Here is a 22580-nt window from a genome sequence, read left to right on the forward strand (position 1 = left end):
TTCTTCTAAGAGCTCATTACATCTTTCTTGATGGGATGAATCACACGCTCTCCACAGACTAGCTGGCCTCTATATTCACAGCAACACTGACTTAATAAGGAAGACCAAAGAGGTGGCAAAGATGATTAAAGTATTCACACCGATTGAAATACTCTCCTGCAGGATAAAATATTAACCATGTTTACTCTCAAATGAAAATACAGCCTCTAGCAAGAAACTTTCCACACCAAGTGTGAGCAAAATGTTCCCTAAAACAGTTGGAAAAGGTAGTCAGCCACAAAACACTGGACACAAAGGTAAGTATGTCAAATAACTTTGAAAAAAGCCACAGCTCCCTTACCCTCTCCATCTCACTTCCGAATAAAAGCGTGAAAATTTTTCAGAAATCCAGCAGCCCATGGGACCCTTAGACTCTTCAGGCTCTCAGGCAATAGAGTATCATCATCATCTGTACACCCTGCCCACTAAGCCTAATAGTGGAATGAGATTATGACCACTATTTCAACGAGGAAGACTCCACCTCTCATTTGTGGTTTTGAACCAAAGGAGAGAGTTTGACCTGATGGTGCTCTAACGTATCAGAATACAACTTTCCTGCTTAGAAACAAGAGATTTTAATTGATTGATAACATTATTCTAAAATAATTTATTCATTTAACTTGGAGGAATATAAACCACTTAACTATGAAGATGAGTTATTTAAAAATGTTAACCGTTTTTAACCACTAGAGATCACTAAATCAGAGGGCTATGAATGCACAACTAATTTATTTCCACAATTTTACACAGAAAACCTGAACCACGACACACTCATAAGAATTTATAACATCTTGAAGCATGACAGCATAGGTAAGCTCTCATGGGCTTCACAGAAATAAAGAAATTGAATGCTTTGTACCTAAGCAGCAAGTATGCTTTCCTTCCATCTGAATACTGAAAAGATGAGAAGGCTTTTTATAACTGAAAATAAAATACCATTTAATCATATTTATATATGAGCTCTCAGACTAAAATACAAACAGCATAAAACGCAGACAGCAAGATTAGTATTTGAAGAGTAAAGCCAAAGAAAATTCAAAAGACTAATTCATTACACATTACTACTCAAGTATATTGTATGCAAATATCACTTCATCTAGAAATATATATGTAGATCAAGGCTTTTCCTAAGGGAAAATATGGGCATCTGGCTACATTAAATAATGCTCCATGTAAGCAAAAAGATGGATGAATATTTAACAATTTTTAAGATAAATATTATAATGTGAAAAAAAGAGAAATAGCATGAATGTCCAAAATTGACAGAAGACAGAATACAACCTACAATGAAATGTTTTACACTCATTAAAATAGTTACAATAAAATTCACACCAGGGAAAATTCCTATTGTATGAAAAATAATGTTGAAATAATCAGGATACGAATACATGAACACAGCATGACTCCAACGTGTGTGTGTGTGAATACTGGTTGTTGCTGGGTTCTGCAGTTATGAATAATTTTATTTTGTTCTATTCTACGAGTTTGCCAAATTTTCTACAATGATAGAAGCATGTTATTTAAAACAATGTCAGGCTGGATATGGTGGCTCATGTCTGTAATTCCAGCCTTTGGGAGGCTGAGATGGAAGGATCACCCACGTCCAAAAGTTTGAGACCAACCTGGGCAACATAGCAAGACCCCATCTCTACAAAAAATTAAACAATCAGCCAGGTGTGATGGCTAGTGCCTGTAGACCCAGCTACTCAGGAGGCTGAGGCAGGAGAATGCTTGAACCTGGGAGATAGAAGTTGCAGTGAGCTGAGACTGTGCCACTGCTCTCCAGCCTGGGTGACAAAGCAAGACCCTGTCTCTAAATAAATAAATAAATAAATAAATAAATAAATAAATAAATATTTAAAAATGAAACTGCGTCAACAAGGTGGATGTTGTTAATTGGCAATGAGGGTCTCAGTGCTCTCCTAACGTGTTTCTGTGCTGCAGAGGTTTTAAGGCTAATGCTCTATTTCCCAGGCTCTTCTGCAGATAAGGGTCTAGATACAAACTGGACTCCACCCACTCAGATTCAGTAGCATGAGATTTTAATAGTGGTGTGAAACAGATTTTTCCTGGGCTGTTATGACTGGCAGCACTTCTAGGGTGGGTCTCCAGCTTGACAAATGACAGAAGCAAGGTGAGTACACCTGGAGGCAGGGCGGTGTGTAGTGTGTAGAAGGCAGGCTCCGATGGGAGTAGTTCAGGTCCCTGGACTGCAGCACCTCTTTCACCACGAAAGCAGAGAGGGTAGCTCCGCAGGTAAGCCACATGTTTGTTACTGCATAGCTTTAAAGGTTCTCCAGGACCATCCTAGGATCTGCTCTGCAAACCCTTCCAGTGATTTTGTGAGAAAAAAAATTCTAAGTGATAGATCCCTTTTGTTCAAAAATGTTTTATGATACAAACACGTTCTGTCTGCTGCAACTGAAACGGACTCACACATCCAAGATGTTGAATAACTTGAAAAGAAACTTCAGTATGCTTCAAACAGTTGAAAACCTAGTTAAAAAATTTCTTTTAACTGCCAACTTGACTTGTTTGCATATCTGAATATCCAGGTAAATTAAATTAGGTCTATTCTAAAAGAAAATTAACTGACACGAGACCCACTGATAAACTGGATTCTGGTTCTTTGGATAGTCTACTGCAAGATAAAGTCCTCAAAAATTTCAAGCTAATCTTAATGAAAAGATCTTCCAATGTGGCTCCTCAACACAGCTATAAAAACAAAGTATTTCAGGAGACTAAGCCTAAAAGTTAAGTTCATAATTCAAAAAAATCAGAAACTAAATATACTTTTTTTCCAAGTAGACTCTTCTCAGTTTAAACCTGTGTTTTCCATGCACTTTTTTTTCCACTTGAACTACTACAGAAAGGAGTGTGCTGAAATGCAAAACAAAGTTGAAATATTTAAAACAGGTATTTTTATACCTATGCAAAGAATAAATCAAGCAAATATCAAGCTACATCCTTTTTAATCTTATGTGATTAGTATTACTTCAACATTCCTCAATATATACTGTGCTAAATTACTGGCTGCACTGAAAAAAATGTTTACTAATTCATTCAACAGAAGTTTACTGAGCATCTACAGATTCAAAAGTGAAAATGACAGATTCAGCAAAATGCACATTAAATAAGAGGTGAGAAGTGTGATGAAAAGGAACAATAAGGGTTCTCACAAAGAGCATCAACATGCTTTTTGTTGTTGTTGAGATGGAGTCTCACTCTGTTGCCCAGCCTAGAGTGCAGTGGCGCAACCTCGGCTCACTGCAACCTCCGCCTCCTGGGTCCAAGCAATTATTGTGCCTCAGTATACTGAGTAGTTGGGATTACAGGTGCATGCATGCCAGTACACCTGGTTAATTTTTGTATTTTTAGTAGAGATGGGGTTTTGCCATGTTAACCAGGGTGGCCTTGAACTCCTGGCCAGGAGTTCCACCCACCCTGGCCTCCCAAAGCGCTGAGATTATAGGTGGGAGCCACCATGTCCGGCCAACAAATTTTTTAAAACAGACAAAACAGGTTAAAATAAAGTTTTTTCATTCAGATTAAATAAATTAGGTCAAGGACTAAAATAAATTAGGTCAAGGAATAAAATATTACGAAGACTAGACAATAAACTTCCATTTACAAGGAGACTTAGGATAAAATGATCAACTGGGTAGTCAAACTAAATTACCATGAAGTCCACTTTCATCCTTAAAAGTTCATAATGTTCTAAGTTCCTTAATGTACCTCATGAACCAATATAAATATTTGCTTATACATGTGTCAAATATCCCTGTAAGAACATAGAAAAAGCAAATAAAGAGGCTGCCTGTGAGGAGAAATGGGAGAGGAGACCAGGAGAGACAGCAAGAAAGGGACTTTATATGGTACACATATTGTGTCAAATTGTTTTCATTTTTAATGATATGAAATGGAATCTATTCAAAAAATGGATATATTAACAAGTGCATACGATACATGGCACTGATTTTCATCAGAAATTTCAAGTGTGATATAAAATAGGAGACTATCTGAACTTTGATATGAAAGTTGGTACCATGCTCACAAAAGGCCATCGTGAAGATGCCCTGGAAACCAATGGTTTACCCAAGACACAACACTCATCATGGACACCAAGAAGTCACGAGGGGCAAGGGATGGCAACAAACAAGCAGAGGTGGTTACCTTCCTGTCGCAGGTTTTAGGACTCCCAGCAGTGTTCTGCTTTAGGAAGCCAGCTGTTGTTGACCAGCGTGTGGGATTTTTCCTTGAAGGCTCTTCAGAGGAAAAATTATGATCACTGACAGAAGTGGAGATGCCAATTAGAGCTGGGTCACTACTGCGTCGAACATGAAGAGGCATATCTGTAAACACAAAAGCACTACGCTGAAAAATAAGATACTAATGTTGGTAAACTACATGTTAGGAGAACACAGGGAAATCCTAAAGATTAAGGAACAGAATTTCACTTTCGTAAAAGGGGACAATGGGTCAGTATTCTAAATACAAATTCCTTTAGGTCCTTTAAAATACTACATGGTGAAAGATATGCAGTCAAGTGTCAGCTCTGAGCAAAACTGCCCAAGTTTGTATTTGGACTTCACTCCTTGTTATCTATGTGGCCCTGGCCAGGGTGCCTAACTGTTCTCTGCCTCTAGTTCCTTCTAACTCAAATGAAAATAAAACAGTACGTCTTTGATCAGGGTAATGTGAGGACAAAATAATATAAAGGGGTAAAACAGTGCTTGACATATAGTGTGTACTCAGTAGAGAGTAATATAATAACCAATACTGTGATCATTTCCCCAATATTTCCAAATAATCATCACATATATCATTTAAAAAATAATGATTCTAAGCAAGTAAACAAATTTCACCTACTTTTTAATCATATCTACTGGAATAAAAATACGGAATCTACATAGTTGACAAATAACTTATTGTATATTTCAAAGTAGCTAGAAGAGAGGATCTGAAATGTTTCCAACACAAAAAATGATAAATCATTGAGGTGTGAATATCCTAATTACCTTGATTTGACCATTACACCTGGTATGTATGTACCAAAACATCACATATTCTCCATAAATATGTAAAAATTATGTATCAATTTTTAAAAATCTATAGAATCTAGACATTTGGCTGCTCTACTGAAAAATTTTGTTGAATAAAATGTTTCTTTTGTTCAATAAAGTATTATCAGAAAATATATTATTTCTACTTAAGAAAGAAAATACTCGGCCGGGCGCGGTGGCTCAAGCCTGTAATCCCAGCTCTTTGGGAGGCCGAGACGGGCGGATCACGAGGTCAGGAGATCGAGACCATCCTGGCTAACACGGTGAAACCCCGTCTCTACTAAAAAAAATACAAAAAACTAGCTGGGCGAGGTGGCGGGCGCCTGTAGTCCCAGCTACTCGGGAGGCTGAGGCAGGAGAATGGCATAAACCCGGGAGGTGGAGCTTGCAGTGAGCTGAGATCTGGCCACCGCACTCCAGCCTGGGCGACAGAGCGAGACTCTGTCTCAAAAAAAAAAAAAAAAAAAAAAAGAAAATACTCAAAGTAATACATTAATCCGCAGGTAGTTTCTGTCATATACTCACATATATGATTACACGAAAGGTAGTATTTTAGCAAATGTATTTGCATAGAAAAGCTTGCTTGCAATTGCTGTAACAACATCAATACTAAACTCAGGTGAACACTTGATCATTATCAGTAACACTGACAACAGCCTGGCAAACATGATCACCATCACAGCAAAGAAGAAACAGAATTAAAAATGCAAAGCGAAGAAGAAAAGAGTCTGCAACAGCTGGAATCAGAACTAAAAGTTCCACTTAGCAACTCAGTGAAATCAGTCAAAAACATAAGACAAAATTTAAATTATGTTTAGAGTACTCTGTTTTTTTGTTTTTGATTTTTTTTTATTATACTTTAAGTTGTAGGGTACATGTGCATAACGTGCAGGTTTGTTACATATGTATACTTGTGCCTTGTTGGTGTGCTGCACCCATCAACTCGTCATTTACATCAGGTATAACTCCCAATGCAATCCCTCCCCCCTCCCCCCTCCCCCCTCCCCATGATAGGCCCCGGTGTGTGATGTTCCCCTTCCTGAGTCCAAGTGATCTCATTGTTCAGTTCCCACCTATGAGTGAGAACATGCGGTGTTTGGTTTTCTGTTCTTGTGATAGTTTGCTAAGAATGATGGTTTCCAGCTGCATCCATGTCCCTACATAGGACACAAACTCATCCTTTTTTATGGCTGCATAGTATTCCATGGTATATATGTGCCACATTTTCTTAATCCAATCTGTCACTGATGGACATTTGGGTTGGCTAGCCGTAACTAGAAAGCTGAAACTGGATCCTTTCCTTACTCCTTATACGAAAATTAATTCAAGATGGATTAGAGACTTAAATGTTAGACCTAATACCATAAAAATCCTAGAGGAAGACCTAGGTAGTACCATTCAGGACATAGGCATGGGCAAAGACTTCATGTCTAAAACACCAAAAGCAACAGCAGCAAAAGCCAAAATTGACAAATGGGATCTAATTAAACTAAAGAGCTTCTGCACAGCAAAAGAAACTACCATCAGAGTGAACAGGCAACCTATAGAATGGGAGAAAATTTTTGCAATCTACTCATCTAGAGTACCCTGTTTTTAAAAACTAGGATGTATTTGTTTTAAAGCCTCTAATAATACAGCTTTATTGATAGGTTGATTGATTGATTGATTGAGACAGAGTCTGGCTCTGTCACCCAGGCTGGAATGCAGTGGCACGATCTCGGCTCACAGCAACCTCTGCCTCCTGGGTTCAAGCAATTCTCCTGCCTCAGCCTCCTGGTAGCTACAGGCTACTACAAGTGTGCACCACCATGACAAGCTAGTTTTCGTGTTTTTAGTAGAGACAGGGTTTCACCATGTTAGCCAGGCTGGTCTTGAACTCCTGACCTCAGGTTACCCAACCTCCTCAGCCCCAAAAAGTACGGGGATTACAGGTGTGAGCCACCACGTGTGGTCTAATGACATAGCTTTAACCATGAAGCAGTAAACTCATCATTTATTCTAGGAGGGATATTTCTGAAACATTGGTGCACTGGTCAATGGTAAAGACATGGAAACCTTGAGGATACCAAACTAAAGACAGGCTATTTATATACAGTGAAGGCTATATTTAAACCACTGTCAATCCAATAGTCTCCAATGAAAGCAAATTAGAACTTATCAGAGCAAACAGAAGCATATGAAACATAATAATATCAAATTTAACACTGACTTCTACATCAGGAGGATTCGATAATAATAATACAGTCTGAGCAACATTACCAGAGCAAAAATTTAGTCAACTCCGAATTTAATACTGTTGGTGGCTATCTTAATTTGCTGAGAGAAACATAAACATGAGGATTTTAATAATTTCTAGATTTTAGTGTGTATAAACACTCACGACAGCCTTTGCTGCTTATTAATATACACCTCCAAAAATAAACACCAATAAGAACTATATAGTCACTCTCAGAACAAGGTCGCAAAAATACACATCTAAAAATCGATGTGCATTAATATTACAATGCCCTTACTATAAGAAAAGTTCTCTACCAAGAGGAAGCAAAATTTCCAGAATCATCACATTAAAACTATAAGCAAAACAGCAACAAAATGGGGAGGGATGGGCAGGAAAAGACCAAATACTTTTAGACAATGTTGTTACTTAGACACAGGTTCTGTTGCTTTCCAATTACTGGGTTAATTATTCAGTTGTTAAGTACCTCTGTACACCTCAACTTCTCTCCCTCTTCCTGTCACCCATCTGTGTGTAAGTCTACGAGAAGCACTATTAACTCAGAAGAGAAGGCCTTTAAAAAATAGCACAGACATAGGACCAAAAGCAGTACCCAATATCTACAGTAAAATAATCAAATAAAAGTATATTCCAACCCCCCAGTAAATTCACGGACGATACACTGAACTTGCTTGGTCACAATAAAACCGCTCACCCTATTGCGTTTGAAATTTTCCTCAGGAGAATACATTGCATACATGATTTCAATTAAATAATTAAGACCATCTTCTTCAGACTAGACACAAACACTATTAATGTGTTAGTCTGCAACAGACAGACAAAAATAATTAGTATTTATCTCTATATACCTGTAGCTTTCGAAATAAAATGTGGACTAGGGGAAAGAGGGGATTTGAGAAGAGGCAGATAACAGAGGGAGCTCCAGACCCTGTGGGATGTCTCTTATAGTGGGTGATGGAGCTCATGGATAGGGTGGTGTTCACATAAACTGCAATGTGAAGGACGCTACAGGGAATGCTCTGTTATGCAGCCCTTCTTGTGAGTTCTTCCAACATTAAACTTTTTGTTTGCATTTCAGTGATATTGATAAAATAAATTAAATTAAATTAAATTAAATATAGTCTGGATCTCCTATTTGCACTACCTCGTCACCGAGTGCTCCCATGCCAGGCACCATGTTTACATTTGTGTCCACTGTCAAATTCAGGAAGGTGTCCTAGATTTGATTACCACACTGATGAGAAAGAACAAAACCCAATAAAAGAAGTCAACAAGGCCAGGTGCAATGGCTCACACCTATAATCCCAGAAGTTTGGGAGGCCAAGGTGGGAGAATTGCTTGAGGTCAGGAGTTCAAGACCAACTTGGGCAACACAATGAGATCCTGTCTCTACAAAAAATAAAATTAAAAAATCAGGCAACTGTATTAGAACTTTGCTATAGTCCTAGGGCAGGAAGCAGGACTTGACTGCAGAGGCAGGGCTTGGACACCAGACCAAACTGCGGACTAACTAAAACAGGGCTGGGACAGAAAAAGTTTTCAATCAAACACACTCACCAGCTGTTATGTCAGTTTACTATTGCCATTGGCAACACCTAGGCATTACCTACCATTTCCATGGTAATAACCTAATGTCCCAGTTACTACTCCTTTCCTAAAAATTTCTGTATAAACTTCCCTTTAATCTGCATGTAATTAAAAGTGAGTATAAATATGATTGGAAAACTGTCCTGGGCTGCCACTCTCTGCCCATAGAGTACCCCAGCTCTGCAGAAGCAATCACAGAGCTGCGGCACGGTTGCTTCAATAAAGCTGTTTTTTTCTAGCCCCAGCTTGCCCTTGAATTCTTTCCTGGGCAAAGACAAGGACCTTTATGGGCTAAGGCCCACTGTAGGGCTCACATGTCCTGCATCAGTCTCAGCTACTCAGGAGTCTTAGGTGGGAAGACCAGTTGAGCCCAGGAGTTCAAGGCTGCAGTGAGCCGTGATTGTACTACTGCACTCCAACCTGGGCAACAGAGCAAGGCCCTGTCAGTCAGTCAGTCACTCAACAGCATGTTCTCATAAAAGGATGGCCAAACGACATCATAATGATGTTGAAATCAAGGTTTTCTTATGGTTGGAAGCGCTGTAAGACCTGAGTCATCATGGTACATAAAGGCACCATAACCAAGGTCCAAATAAAAAGACCCCATGCCACCCCGGGGCAGGTCTAGGTTCATACAGCATACGATTTAGACTCAGCAAGGCATCTTTATCTCTCACAGTGATGTGAGATCTGATGGATATCTGTTACACATCTGGATGTGTACTGGTTTATGATTTCTTCTTGGTTTTATGATTGCATGAAAATTATAAGGCATTTTTATGGAGTTTTCACACACACATACACACGCATGCACATATAGTATAGTAACATTGTACTAGAACCCACCACTTAAATGGAGGGATCTGAAATTTTTTTATTTAAATAAGGCACTACATTAGACACATGGAAAAACATGTAATGCACGTCACAGATGAGTAAGCTGGGGCTTAGAGAGATGACATGAAAAGTTAGTTTTCCAGCCAAGACTTCAGGCTCCTGAGCCAGTGCTCAATCACCAATCACAAATTATGAAATCAGATCTATTAAGTTCCATTTCTAGCTACCTGAGGATATAAATGTTAGTTTCAGTTTTTTAAAAGAGAAGAATTTTGGGCTGGGCACGGTGGCTCACGCCTATAATCCCAGCACTTTGGGAGGCCGAGGCGGGCGGATCACGAGGTCAGGAGATGGAGACCATCCTGGCGAACACGGTGAAACCCTGTCTCTACTGAAAATACAAAAAAAAGAAAAATTAGCCGGGCGTGGTGGCGGGCACCTGTAGTCCCAGCTGCTCGGGAGGCTGAGGCAGGAGAATGGCGTGAGCCCAGGAGGCAGAGGTTGCAGTGAGCCGAGATTGTGCCACTGCACTCCAGCCTCGATGACAGAACGAGACTCTGTCTCAAAAAAAAAAGAGAAGAATTTTGTTGTTTTCCTAGTAGAATTATGCACTGAGAAATCATATCCTGATTTTAATTCACAGCATGATTTCATTTTGGGAAGAGGAAGAAACGTTAGCCATAAACATATATTGTAACAACAGGCACCCAAATTTCAGAAATGTTAAGATAGGAAAAGGAAAAAATCTATAGTTAAATGGAGGAAGTACTACATATAAAATAGGAAAGCATGCCTGCAAGAAACAGGACTAGATTCAGTGGTTCCCAAACTCTGATTTCAGGGCCCTTTCATACTCTAAAAATTGATGGCCTCAAAGAGTTTTTGTTTATGTGAGGGCAGAGCTAGTGGTATTTACCATTTTAGGACTGAATGAGAACAACTTTAAAATATGTATTAATTTACTTCAATAATAATAAAACCCATCACATGTTAACACAACTCAATTTTATGAAAATTGTATTTTATAAAACAAAGCACATTTAGTGGAAAGAGCAGCAATGTTTTACATTTTGCTTAATAGAAGACATCTGGATTCTCATATCTGCTTCTGCATTCTCAGCTGCCATATGAAAAAGTATATAAAGGAAAAAAACTTCACAAATATGCAGCTGGAAGAGGGAATAATATCTTAATAGCTTTTCCAGAAAATTTTAGATTTTCTTCTCTGATACCACACCATAACTCGACCAGTGGTGGTTTCTCAAAGGTCAGTTGCAATATGAATGTGAAGTTTTCTTTTTTGTTACATTAAAATCTATTTGTCTGTCTCACATTTTGAATGAAACTTCTACCCACGAAAAATTCCATAACATTAGTCATTTGGAAAATATTAGTTACTGAGTTAAGCCAATCTTCCAAATGTTGATATATTTCTTTATTACAGAAAATCACATGTTAATATCTCTGCCAATTTAATCAGAAATATCTTTATGTATTGGGAAGCAGTCATGCTCACAGTGGGACATAAGTTTTCCAAAATCTAATTTTCACTAGAAAGTTTGAATTTTATCTTTAGCAACAAATACTGCCCATTTTTTGCCTTGTAGTGACAGGCTCGCGTCACTCATTCTTACGAAACTCTCTGCCAGACACTCAAGTCTGAATAACCACAGTTTTTCTGTCCGTATTTCAAAGGAAAATGCTGTTCCATGAAAAAACCTCCCATGTAAATCAAGCTTTCGCATAAAAGTATTTCTCAAGACAACCACTGAGAAGCTGAGCACAGTGGCTCACAAATGTAACACTAGCTACTCAGGGAGGCTGAAGCAGACGGATCACTTGAGCCCAGGAGTTGGAGGCCAACCTGGGCAACACAGTGAGACCATACCTCAACAAAAATAAAATAAAATTTAAATTTAAAAAGGAACCACTGAGCTTCCATATGTTGGAGAAGTGTTTTATGCCTACATCATCACATGAAATGTTAAATTGTATATTAAAGGATCAGATTTTAAGTAATTAATTTTATTTCTTAATCAAAAACAGTGGGTGAATATGGCTTTTTAAAAAAACTGTGAGTGTGTGGGGTAAAGAATACACTTGGTGCAACCGTCTTGATTTGTGTCAAGTGATCTACATTTTTGCCCCTCAGGGCCTGGGCACCACTGATGTAGATGTCAACCCAGTGAACAACACAAAATCGGTTTTCATAACACTCTGAAAACAGTATCGCACCCAAGGCCTTCCTGAAATGATCTTAATGATCCCTTAGGGCCCAGAGACCACACACTAAGAACCACTGGCCTAGACCTGTGATCATGGCACATCAGTCACCTCTCTGGGCCTCCATCCCTAATGTATAAATTCAGAGGCGGCATTACTGGGTTTAGAAGTTTCCTTTAATACCAGAAAGGTAACAGTCCACATATGTTCATACACCCCCAACCAGGGATCATCCACCAAACCTCATCCTTGCAGAATAACAATTTATGAAAAAAATGTATTATAAAAAACATAAAAGCACTGCAAAGCAGTCTCAGCAGCCATTCTCAGGGTAGCTCCCAACAGGTCAAAGTATGACAAGCAACACAGAGTTCTAGAGAATGGTGCAGTAGTAGCCACAAATGGCATGAGGTCCTTTCACGAGTTTCACCTTATTTTCAGGAAAGAAAGACATTCGTATAAACATCTGGTCTCATCAACAAAATGAGTCACGAAACACAACTTCCTCATTCATCTAAAAGTTCACCCTAAAAGGATTCCCAACTCTAACTGTCCTGACTAAATACAATATTGCATAAAGAAGGTAATTTTGCATTGGCCTCAGATGAATAAAACATAATCTTCTCACCTATGATTTGCTACGTTTCTGGGACCATGGCCTATTTCAGCATTATTAATAATCTGATGTAATTGTGTTCATTTCAGTAATTAGAAATAATAGGAGCTTCTCATTTAATGTAATTTGGTCACTATTATAGCCATTCCTTATCTCAAATTTTAGCAAAACTGATACATTTTAAAATATGATAAAACTTTCTAATTCCATAATCTTCTGATTTATTTAATATATAGATTTTCAAAGTATATCCCCTGAAATATTAAAAAGAAAATTCAAAGACAAGGATCTTCAATAATTAAGCTGCTGCATGAAGCACAGAGTGAATGGTGCGATGTCACTGGGTCCAGAATGATGGTGGAGACTGTTTGATGTGTACACTGCTTTGAAGAGGGGATAAAACAGCAATAAACCCTCATCACAAGATCTGAAATTCTCCATGGCACTAATGCACTGTAAATATTGATGTCTCTCTCTAGGTAAGGTGCCTTTTAAATAAGTGGAAGGAATGGTGATCTAATTACGAATTAGAGCAAATTCCAAAGGGCAGACATATACACTTTTAACTGTTAAATATCCCACCCTTTCTTCTCATCAACTTTCCCAAATGCTCTCTTCCTTCATTCTTCAAGTTGTTTTTCAATTATTTAACCACTTAAGGCAACAAATAAACCTCTGCCAAGAAGACAGGCATAAATCATCAAGGTATTTAATCGAATCTAAATATAATATGCAGTTACATGTGTGCTTTTAGAACTTATGATGCAAACAGCAAAATTACTCTTCATGTAAAATGAAAATTATCTCTCTCCCATCTTCAGGGCAATTATACATTTCCTAAAGAGACAGCTGACCATGGGAAGAAGCAAGTTATTATTACATGCTGTGGGGATACAAATCTGTTATCACGATTGCAAAACCCACCTTCAGATATGTGTTACTCCTTTTCATAAAGGTATTTATCCATATTTCACTTATTTCCTAGAATCTTTGGAAGAAATTTATGCAAGGCAAGGCAAGAAATAAGCTTTGAAAAACAACGAACGACTGAGAGAGAAGGATATAAAAATGAGTTTTATCACCTCGTTATTAAATATTTTTTCTATATAAGCAATAAATACAAGATACTATGGTTGGAAGATGTTTAGTGATAAACTGAAATATTACATTTTACAGATAAGTGCAATGAGCACCACATACATAGTTTAAGGGCCAGGTCAAAGGTCGCTATGCTCCAAGGAGACACAGCTGCATCTGGAGTACTTGGTAATCGACTCCCTGTCCTGTGTAATTCAGATCTGATCGCATCGCTATCCAGACAAAAATAAGACATATGAAAAGTACAAGATGCCTATATTGCACTTGAAACAACAGGTGATTTCTTGGTAAGTTTAAGATACATTACTGTAGATAACAGGATGTTTTCAATGGTTGCAATGAATCCAACAAACATAACGAGGGAAAACAAAGTCAAGGGGAAAAAATATATGCAATTTTCTTTCGAGACAGAGTTTCACTCTAGTTGCCCAGGCTGGAGTGCAATGGTGCGATCTCGGCTCACTGCAACCTCCGCCTCCCGGGTTTAAGTGATTCTCCTGCCTCAGCCTCCCGAGTAGCTGGGATTACAGGCATGCGCCACCAAGCCCGGCTAATTTTGTATTTTTAGTAGAGACGGGTTTTCTCCATGTTGGTCAGGCTGGTCTTGAATTCCTGACCTCGGGTGATCCGCCCACTTCAGCCTCCCAAAGTGCTGGGATTACAGGTGAGAATATATGCAATTTTCTAATGACATATTAATGTTTCCACCCAAAAGCCAAGCATTTTTCCGTGGCATATTAAATTTATACCATTATGATTCTCACTCTGAAACTGACAATATAACCACTCTGATCAAAAATCCTCTACTCACTCACCTGAGAACAAGTGAGGAAATCTGAATAAGATTGTATACATTTTATATAAAGACTGCATATTAACGCTGTATAAATGTTAATGTGGTTGTGACAGAACAGGAACTTTTCTCAAAATCTTAACCATTGAAATGAATCTCTCTGTATCATTTCTCATAACTGCATGAGATTCTATAATTAGCCCAAATTTAAATTTTTTTAAAAACACAAAGAGTTAAACAAAATCCCAGGTACAAATTCTCAATGTCAAGGCCTGCCACAATTGAGACTTAGGGTACCTTCCTAACATTATTTCCCCTAATACTCTGCTTATCACCCAATGTTTAGCCCCTATAGCCACTGCCAGTGCCCTGTAGCCTGTCCACACAGACAGCTCCCTGAACATGCACCACAGTAGACAACCGTATGGCTCACCAGTGCTGCAACTACCGTTATCAGGAACCTTTGCCCCCTCTCCACCCACTTCAGTGTGTCCTATACCCTAGAAGTCCTCCTCAAATGACAGCACCTCCTCCAACCCATCAGATCTAGTATTTGTGTCCTGGCAGCAAGTGTTTGGCAAACTCAGAGAGGGGTCTTTGAGGACAGTTTAGCGGAAAGACCGTTTCTAACATATGGCAGGATTAAGGAATGACAGCAAAGGGTATAGTGCCCTCTGCTCACATGAGGCAAGGAGAGCTGTGACATTCCCCAGAGGGCCACAGCTACACAAAAGCCACAGCCAGGAAGGCTGACTCCCTCTTTCCACTTCCGTCAATGCCCTGCTGCCACAGTCCTAGCATGGAAAAGGGGCAGAGGGCATAGAGCCTGGACAGCCAGTGTGAGAGGCTGGCCTCCTGGCACATGCAGCAGAGCAGATAGGTCAAAGGAAACGATCCAGCTCAGACGTACTAGTAAAATTCCTCTGCCTCTTTCTCCCACTGCACCTTGCTTCTCCTTTTTTTTAAGAGACAAGGTCTTGCTCTGTCATCCAGGCTGGAGTGCAGTGCAAGATCACAGCTCACTGCAGCCTTGAACCACTGGGCTTAGTGCTCCTCCAGCCTCAGCTGCACCAGTAAGTGAGACTATAGGTAGATGCCACTACTCCCGGCTAATTAATTTTTTGTAAAAATAGGATTTCACAGTGTGGCCCAGGCTGATCACAAACTCCTGGCCTCAAAGTGAACTTCCCATCTCAGCCTCCAAAAGTCTTGAGATTACGAGCATGAACCACTGCGCTCAACCTGTTTCTACTTTTAATAGCATTGGCCAGTTATTTAGCAAGAGGACAAGTGTTTACTCTCTTCATTTTTAAAACCCATCCACTCTAGACACACACCCCAACAAAGCAGGAACAAAATGTTTTAAAGTTGTCTAAGATACATCAGTCAGAAACAAAAATACTTCCCAATTCATTTTTTAAACAGATGTATTCCAGTATTTTATTTTTATTTTAAACTTTTATTTTAGCTGCAGGGATAAAGAGGCAGGTTTCTTTTTCTTCTCTTTTCTTTTTTTTTTTTTTTTTTTATGATGGAGTCTTGCTCTGTCACCAGCCTGGAGTGCAGTGGCACGATCTCAGCTCACTGCAACCTCCGCCTCCCGGTTCAAGCTCTTCTCCTGCCTCAGCCGCCCAAGTAGCTGGGATTACAGGTGCCTGCCACCACACCTGGCTAATTTTTGTAATTTTAGTAGAGATGGGGTTTCACTGTGTTGGCCAGGCTGCTCTCGAACTCCTCATCTCAGGTGATCCACCCACCTCAGTCTCCCAAAGTGCTGGGGTTGCAGGTGTAAGCCACTGTGCCCAGTCCCTGTAGGTTTCTAATACAGGTAAATTTTGTGTCACAGGTTTGGTGTACAGATTATTTCGCCACCCAAGTAATAAGCATAGTATCCAATAGTTGTTCTTTTTATTTATTTATTTTATCATGACCTTCTCCCTCTCCCTGTCTCCACGCTCATGTAGGCCCAGTGTGTGTTCAGGCACTCCTTTCCTTTCATCCCCAGGGTAGAACAGAGTGGTTAAGGGGCATAAGAAATGGACATCAGAGGTGAAAAGCCTTTGACTTCTCTCTTCCCGCCTCCCAGGGGAGAGTGAAGGACCTGGCCCGAGGCAATGATGTAAATGACCAGCTACTTATCAAAACAGGCATTGGCTACTGAATCCTCTGCACAAAAACATAGTATCCTCAAGTCCTTTGCTAAACCAGTACAGTTTAGGGGAAAAGTTAGTTGAGCCCCTGCCAGACACATCACGGCGTGATCTGGCCACCCAGAGAGCAAACGGAACACAGTAGTTCACAACAATGACTTTTTCTCTTTTATATATATATTTTGGTGTCCCTATTTTGCTATGGTTGAGATACCGTCTGGATACTTCAACCAATAAATATTTGATTAGCATCTAACCAGACATCATTATCCTAGTGATTTTAAAAACTAATAAATATGGGAGCAAGATGTTGAGAGTCCTTTACTGTAGAAAAAAAAAAATCACTCTAAATTGAATCCCATTCTGCCCATTCATTCATTCATTTATTTGAGACAGGGTCTTGCTCTGTCTCCCAAATGGGAGTAGAGTGGTACAATCATAGCTCACTGCAGCCTTAACTCCTGGGCTCAAGCGATCCTCCCATCACAGCCTCCCAAGGAACAGAGACTACAGGCACACACCACCGTGCCCTGATAATTTTTCTTCTCTTTTTTTTTGAAACAGCATCTTACTCTGCCTCCCAGGCTGGACTGCAGTGGCACTATCATTGCTCACTGCATCCTCAAGCTCCTGAGCTCAGGGAAGCCTCCTGCCTCAGCATCCCATGTAGGTGGGACCACAGGTGCCCCCCACCATGCCCAGCTAATTTTTTATTTTCTGTAGAGACAGGGTCTCACACTATGTTGTCTAAGCTGGTCTTGAACTCCTGGCCTCAAGCTATCCTCCCGCCTCAGCCTACCAAAGTGCTGGTACAGGCATGAGTCATCATGCCCGACCTGGCTAATGTTTTTATTTTTTAAATTAATGGGTCTCGCTATATTACCAAGGCTGGTCTCAAACTCCTGGCCTCAAGCAGTCCTGCTGTCTTGGTCTCCCAAAGTGCTGGGATTACAAGGTGTGAGCCCCTACACCAGGCCTCTGACCATTCAAAAAAGAACAATTCCTCTAACAGATTGCTACTCCCTCCCCAGCGACTGGCTCAGGACAGGTAAAAGGCAAATGTTAGTAAGTGTCCAACAGGGACAGTTAGAAGAGTACTAAATACGATGAGAAGCCCAGATAAAAATAACCAAGGGTAATTACACAACTGGTACCAGAGACTTTCATTGCGAGAATATTATGGAATTATTTTTCTGGATTGTTTTTGTACTTTCAGAAACATATCTTAATTGGCAATGAGGAGACTGAAGCTGAGACTAGGGGAATGTAAGGTGGAAAGAAACTGAGAAAAAAAAAAAAAGAAGCAAGTTAGAGGGAGGATAGAGGGGCATATGAGCAGGCAAGAGTGAGCAATTTTACTTAAAATTTTTAAAAAATGCAAGGTGCTATGGCTCACGCCTACAATCTCAGCACTTTGTGAGGCCGGGGCGGGCGGATCACCTGAGGTCGGGAGTTCGAGACCATCCTGACCAACATGGAGAAACCCTGTCTCTACTAAAAATACAAAAAGAATTAGCCAGGTGTGGTGGCACATGCCTGTAATCCCAGCTATTCAGGAGGCTGAGGCAGGAGAACAGCCTGAACCCGGGAGGCAGAGGTTGCGGTAAGCCGAGATCACGCCATTGCACCTCAGCCTGGGCAAGAAGAGCGAAACTCCGTCTCAGAAAAGAAACAAACAAACAAAAATGTGTTTATCTTACAGATAAACAAAAATGAATAAAACATGAGAAAATGAAACAAACTCCTGGGCTCAGGTGGATCATTTGAGCCCAGGAGTTTGAGACCTACCTAAGCAACATAGTGAGACCTCGTCTCTACAAAAAATACAAACATTAGCTAGGCACAGTGGCACGCATCTGTGGTTCTAGCTATTCTAGAAGATGAGGCAGGAGAATCGCTTGAGCCTGGGAGGTCATGGCTGCTGTGAGCCCATTTCATGCCACTGCACTCAAGCCTGGATGACACAGTGAGACTGTGTCACAAAAAAATAAAAATAAAAATGAGAGAGAGAGAAAACACAAAAAAGGGGGGGAGGCTTATGTTATTGTTATTTATAATATTGTTTTTCTTCATATATGTGCTGAGCAGGAGATGTGCTATCTTTCTATTTCCACATGGCCAACAGCCCCAGTTAGAATGTAGGACCCACAAGGGGATAGAACATATCTTTCTTCCTCACTCTCTCACCCTCAGTGCCCAAAACAGTGCCTGGAAAACTAAACACGGTTGATTCTAGTTTTACACAATAGTTATGTTATATAAAGTAACTGTAAACACTGAATGAGCAAATACTCAACCATTGTTCCTAGGAGAACTACAAGGTTAGGTAGAGCCTCTGATCACAACCCCGTTGTTCACCATTCAATACAGAGCCTTGCCTTAGGTGTGATCTGTATAAAGACATCTTACTTAATATATATTGTTGATTAAACTCACGGCCAACAGGACTATAACTCATACCTGAACAAAGCTTACCTAATACATATACTTTCTCTGGAAGGTGTATCATAGACTAACTGTGCTGAGGAATACTAGACAGCATTTTGGTATTATGCTTGGGCACTACTTTAACAGCAAAATCACCAGCAAAAAAGCACGAAAAAGATGGCGACAAATAGCCCATGAAAAGGACACTTTTTTACAATATGAAAACCAGAGCAAGAAGGCAGTTTCCCATTCTTCATCCTCAACTGGAAACATAGTCAAGTGACTCAAACTGTTTGCCATCCAACACACGTTCATGAATGAGCACAAAGGTGCCCTGAGTATTAATTCAGGAGTTACAAATAAATTTTAGCAAATAGCTAAAATCACAAATATGGACTTCACAAATCATGAGAATTTTAGGTAAATATTTACTAAATGAACGACTCTTATAAATCTTTAAAGGAACTATACCCTTCCCTCTGTCAGATTCCATTCCAGATACTGCTCTTGTGCTTTTTTCCCCCATAGGCAATCTTTTGACAGGAGTGTGCTGTTTCATTGCTCCTCTCCAGTACTCAACTAACATAGTTTTTGCTGTTGTTGTTGTTGCTGTTGTTGTTTCTTGTTGTTGTTGCTGTTTTGCCAAGAGTGCCATAAACGTCTTTCCCTTTATCAACCCGTATTTTTGAGCCCCATATCCCTAGGATTTCACAGTACACAACATAGACCTGCCCTCTGCCCTCGTGAAGTTTTCAGTGCCCTGGAGAAGGTAGACATGATCCAGCCCTTCAGTGTGATCCTGCTGCTTCATAAGTACACAGCACTACAGGAACATCTAAGAAAGGCACTGTCTTTAAGAGCTTTAGCAAAGACTTCAAGTGAAAAAGAACAGCTAAATTTTACCTATGAACCTTTTGCATTCTTCTGCAGGCCACCTTTTATGGAAAGCCTCTGACCACACCTCCACAAGCTCCTTTCACGGCTGCCAGATCGTATCATTGTGTTTGCCACATTGCCCTCCTAGGTTTTAGGACGTTCCTCCTCACTGGCAACACACTCCTAGACAACCCCATCATGCCATTCACTGTCATATCCATAGAGGCAAGGCCCTTAAAAGTATCTGAAACAAGTCTCAATCAATTTAGAAGTTTAGGCAGGGCACAGTGGCACATATCTGTAATCCCAACACTTCGGGAGGTCAATGCAGGTGGATCACCTGAGGTCAGGAGTTCGAGACCAGTCTGATCAACATGGTGCAACCCCGTCTCTACTAGAAATACAAAAATAAGCCAGGTGTGGTTGTGAGCACCTGTGACCCCAGCTACTTGGCAGGCTGATGTACAATAATCCTTTGAACCTGGGAGGCACAGGTGGCAGTGAGCCAAGATCGTGCCACTGCACTACGGCCTGGGAGACAGAGCAAGACTCTGTCTCAAAACATAAAAATAAAAATTAAAAAAAGTTTATTTTTGCCAAGGTTAAAGACATGCCCCAACACAGCCACAGGAGATCCTGAGAACAACTGCCCAAGGTGATTTGTTACAGCTTGATTTTATACATTTTAGAGGACAGAAGTTATAAGCACACATCAATCAATACATGTAAGGTGTACACTGGTTTAGTCTGGAAAGGTAGGACAATGAAGCAAGGGATTCCAGTTATAGATTCAAAGATTTTTTGACTGTCAATTGGTTGAAAGAGTTAAGTTATTATCTAAAGATCTGGAATAAACAGAAAGGAGTGTCTGGTTAATATAAGGGGTTGTGGAGTCCAGGGTTCTTACTATGCAGATGAAACATCCAGGTAGCAGGCTTCAGGGAGAATAGATGGTAAATGATCTTTAATCAGACTTAAAAAGGTGCCAGACTCTTTACGAGAGAGATTTGTGAGGCCATTTCAAAATACACCAAAGAAATATATTTTGGGGTAAAATACTTTGATTTCTTTAAGGACCAGCTATCTGGCATTTTGTTATATATTTTATCACTACCAAGAGACTATAAGGTGGCTGTTTTAATGTTTTGGGTTTTTTTGGGGTTTTTTTGGTTTTTTTTTGAGACAAGGTTTTACTTTGTCACCCAGGCTGGAGAACAGTGGCATGATCATAGATCACTGCATCCTTGAACTCCCAGGCTCACGTGATCCTCCTGCCTCAGCTTACCAATTTGCTGGGACTACGGGTGCACACCATGATGACTGGCTAATTTTCTTATTTTTGTAGAGACAGTGTCATGCTGTCCAGGCTGGTCTCAAAATTCTGGGCTCGAGCGATCCTCCCACCATGGCCTCCCAAAGTGTTGGGATTAGAGGCACGAGCCAGCCTGTTTTAATGTTAATGCTGGTCAGTAACACCTGAATTCCAAAGAGATGAGAGTATAAAAAGGTATATCCAATCCCCTTTCCCATCATGGCCTGAACTAGTTTTCAGGTTTACTTTGGTATATCCCTGGCCAAGAATGGGTCCATTCAGTTGGTTAGGGGTCTCAGAATTTCATTTTTTGTTTGCAGTCTATTTTGGTTTTGTTTCAGGGCAATGGTGGTGGTGCCTGGCCAGAAGAATGGGGCAGAAGGAAGAGAATAAATGAGCAGAGAAAACTGCAGGTGCAAAAGCCAGACACTGAAATTCAAGCAACACCAATCAGACGTAGATTTAATCTTTTCACATAGTCCCATATTTGTTGGAGGCTTTGTTCGCTTCTTTTTACTCTTTTTTTTTCTCTAAACTTCTCTTCTCGCTTCATTTCATTCATTTGATCTTCAATCACTGATACCCTTTCTTCCAATTGAATGCATGGGTTACTGAAGCTTGTGTATTTGTCACATAGTTCTCCTGCCATTGTTTTCAGCTCTATCAGGTCATTTAAGGACTTCTCTACATGGGTTATTCTAGTTATCCATTCGTCCAATTTTTATTCAATGTTTTTAGCTCTACGTGTGCTTGGTGTACCTGAAAGTGATGGGAGAATAGAACCAAGTTGGAAAACACTCTGCAGGATATTATCCAGGACAACTTCCCCAACCTAGCAAGGCAGGCCAACATTCGAATTCAGGAAATACAGAGAACACAAAAAAGATACTCCTCGAGAAGACCAACTCCAAGACACATAATTGTCAGATTCACCAAAGGTGAAATGAAGGAAAAAATGTTAAGGGCAGCCAGAGAGAAAGGTCAGGTTACCCACAAAGTTAAACACATCGGACTAACAGCGGATCTCTCGGAAGAAACTCTACAAGCCGGAAGAAAGTGGGGGCCAACATTCAACATTCTTAAAGAAAAGAATTTTAAACCCAGAATTTCATATAAAGCCAAACTAAGTTTCATAAGTGAAGGAGAAATAAAATCCTTTACAGACAAGCAAATGTTTAGAGATTTTGTCACCACCAAGCCTGCCCTACAAGAGATCCTGAAGGAAGCACTAAACATGGAAAGGATCAATCAGTACCAGCCACTGCAAAAACATGCCAAAACGTAAAGACCATCGATGCTAGGAAGAAATTGCATCAACTAACG

General features: G+C 40.0%; 1 protein-coding gene across 26 annotated transcripts in view; it reads right to left on the reverse strand.

Moving 5' to 3' along the window:
• Window positions 1-22580, reverse strand: part of PARD3 (par-3 family cell polarity regulator) — a 717622-nt gene that overhangs the window by 355504 nt on the left and 339538 nt on the right. For all 26 annotated transcript variants that reach the window (XM_050804766.1, XM_050804769.1, XM_050804770.1 and 23 more), the window contains one exon: window positions 4213-4391. In XM_050804766.1, coding sequence (XP_050660723.1) covers window positions 4213-4391 — 179 coding nt within the window. The remainder of the gene's footprint in view (window positions 1-4212; window positions 4392-22580) is intronic.

Source organism: Macaca thibetana, chromosome 9, assembly GCF_024542745.1.
Source record: "Macaca thibetana thibetana isolate TM-01 chromosome 9, ASM2454274v1, whole genome shotgun sequence".
NCBI classification, from domain to species: Eukaryota; Metazoa; Chordata; class Mammalia; order Primates; family Cercopithecidae; genus Macaca; species Macaca thibetana.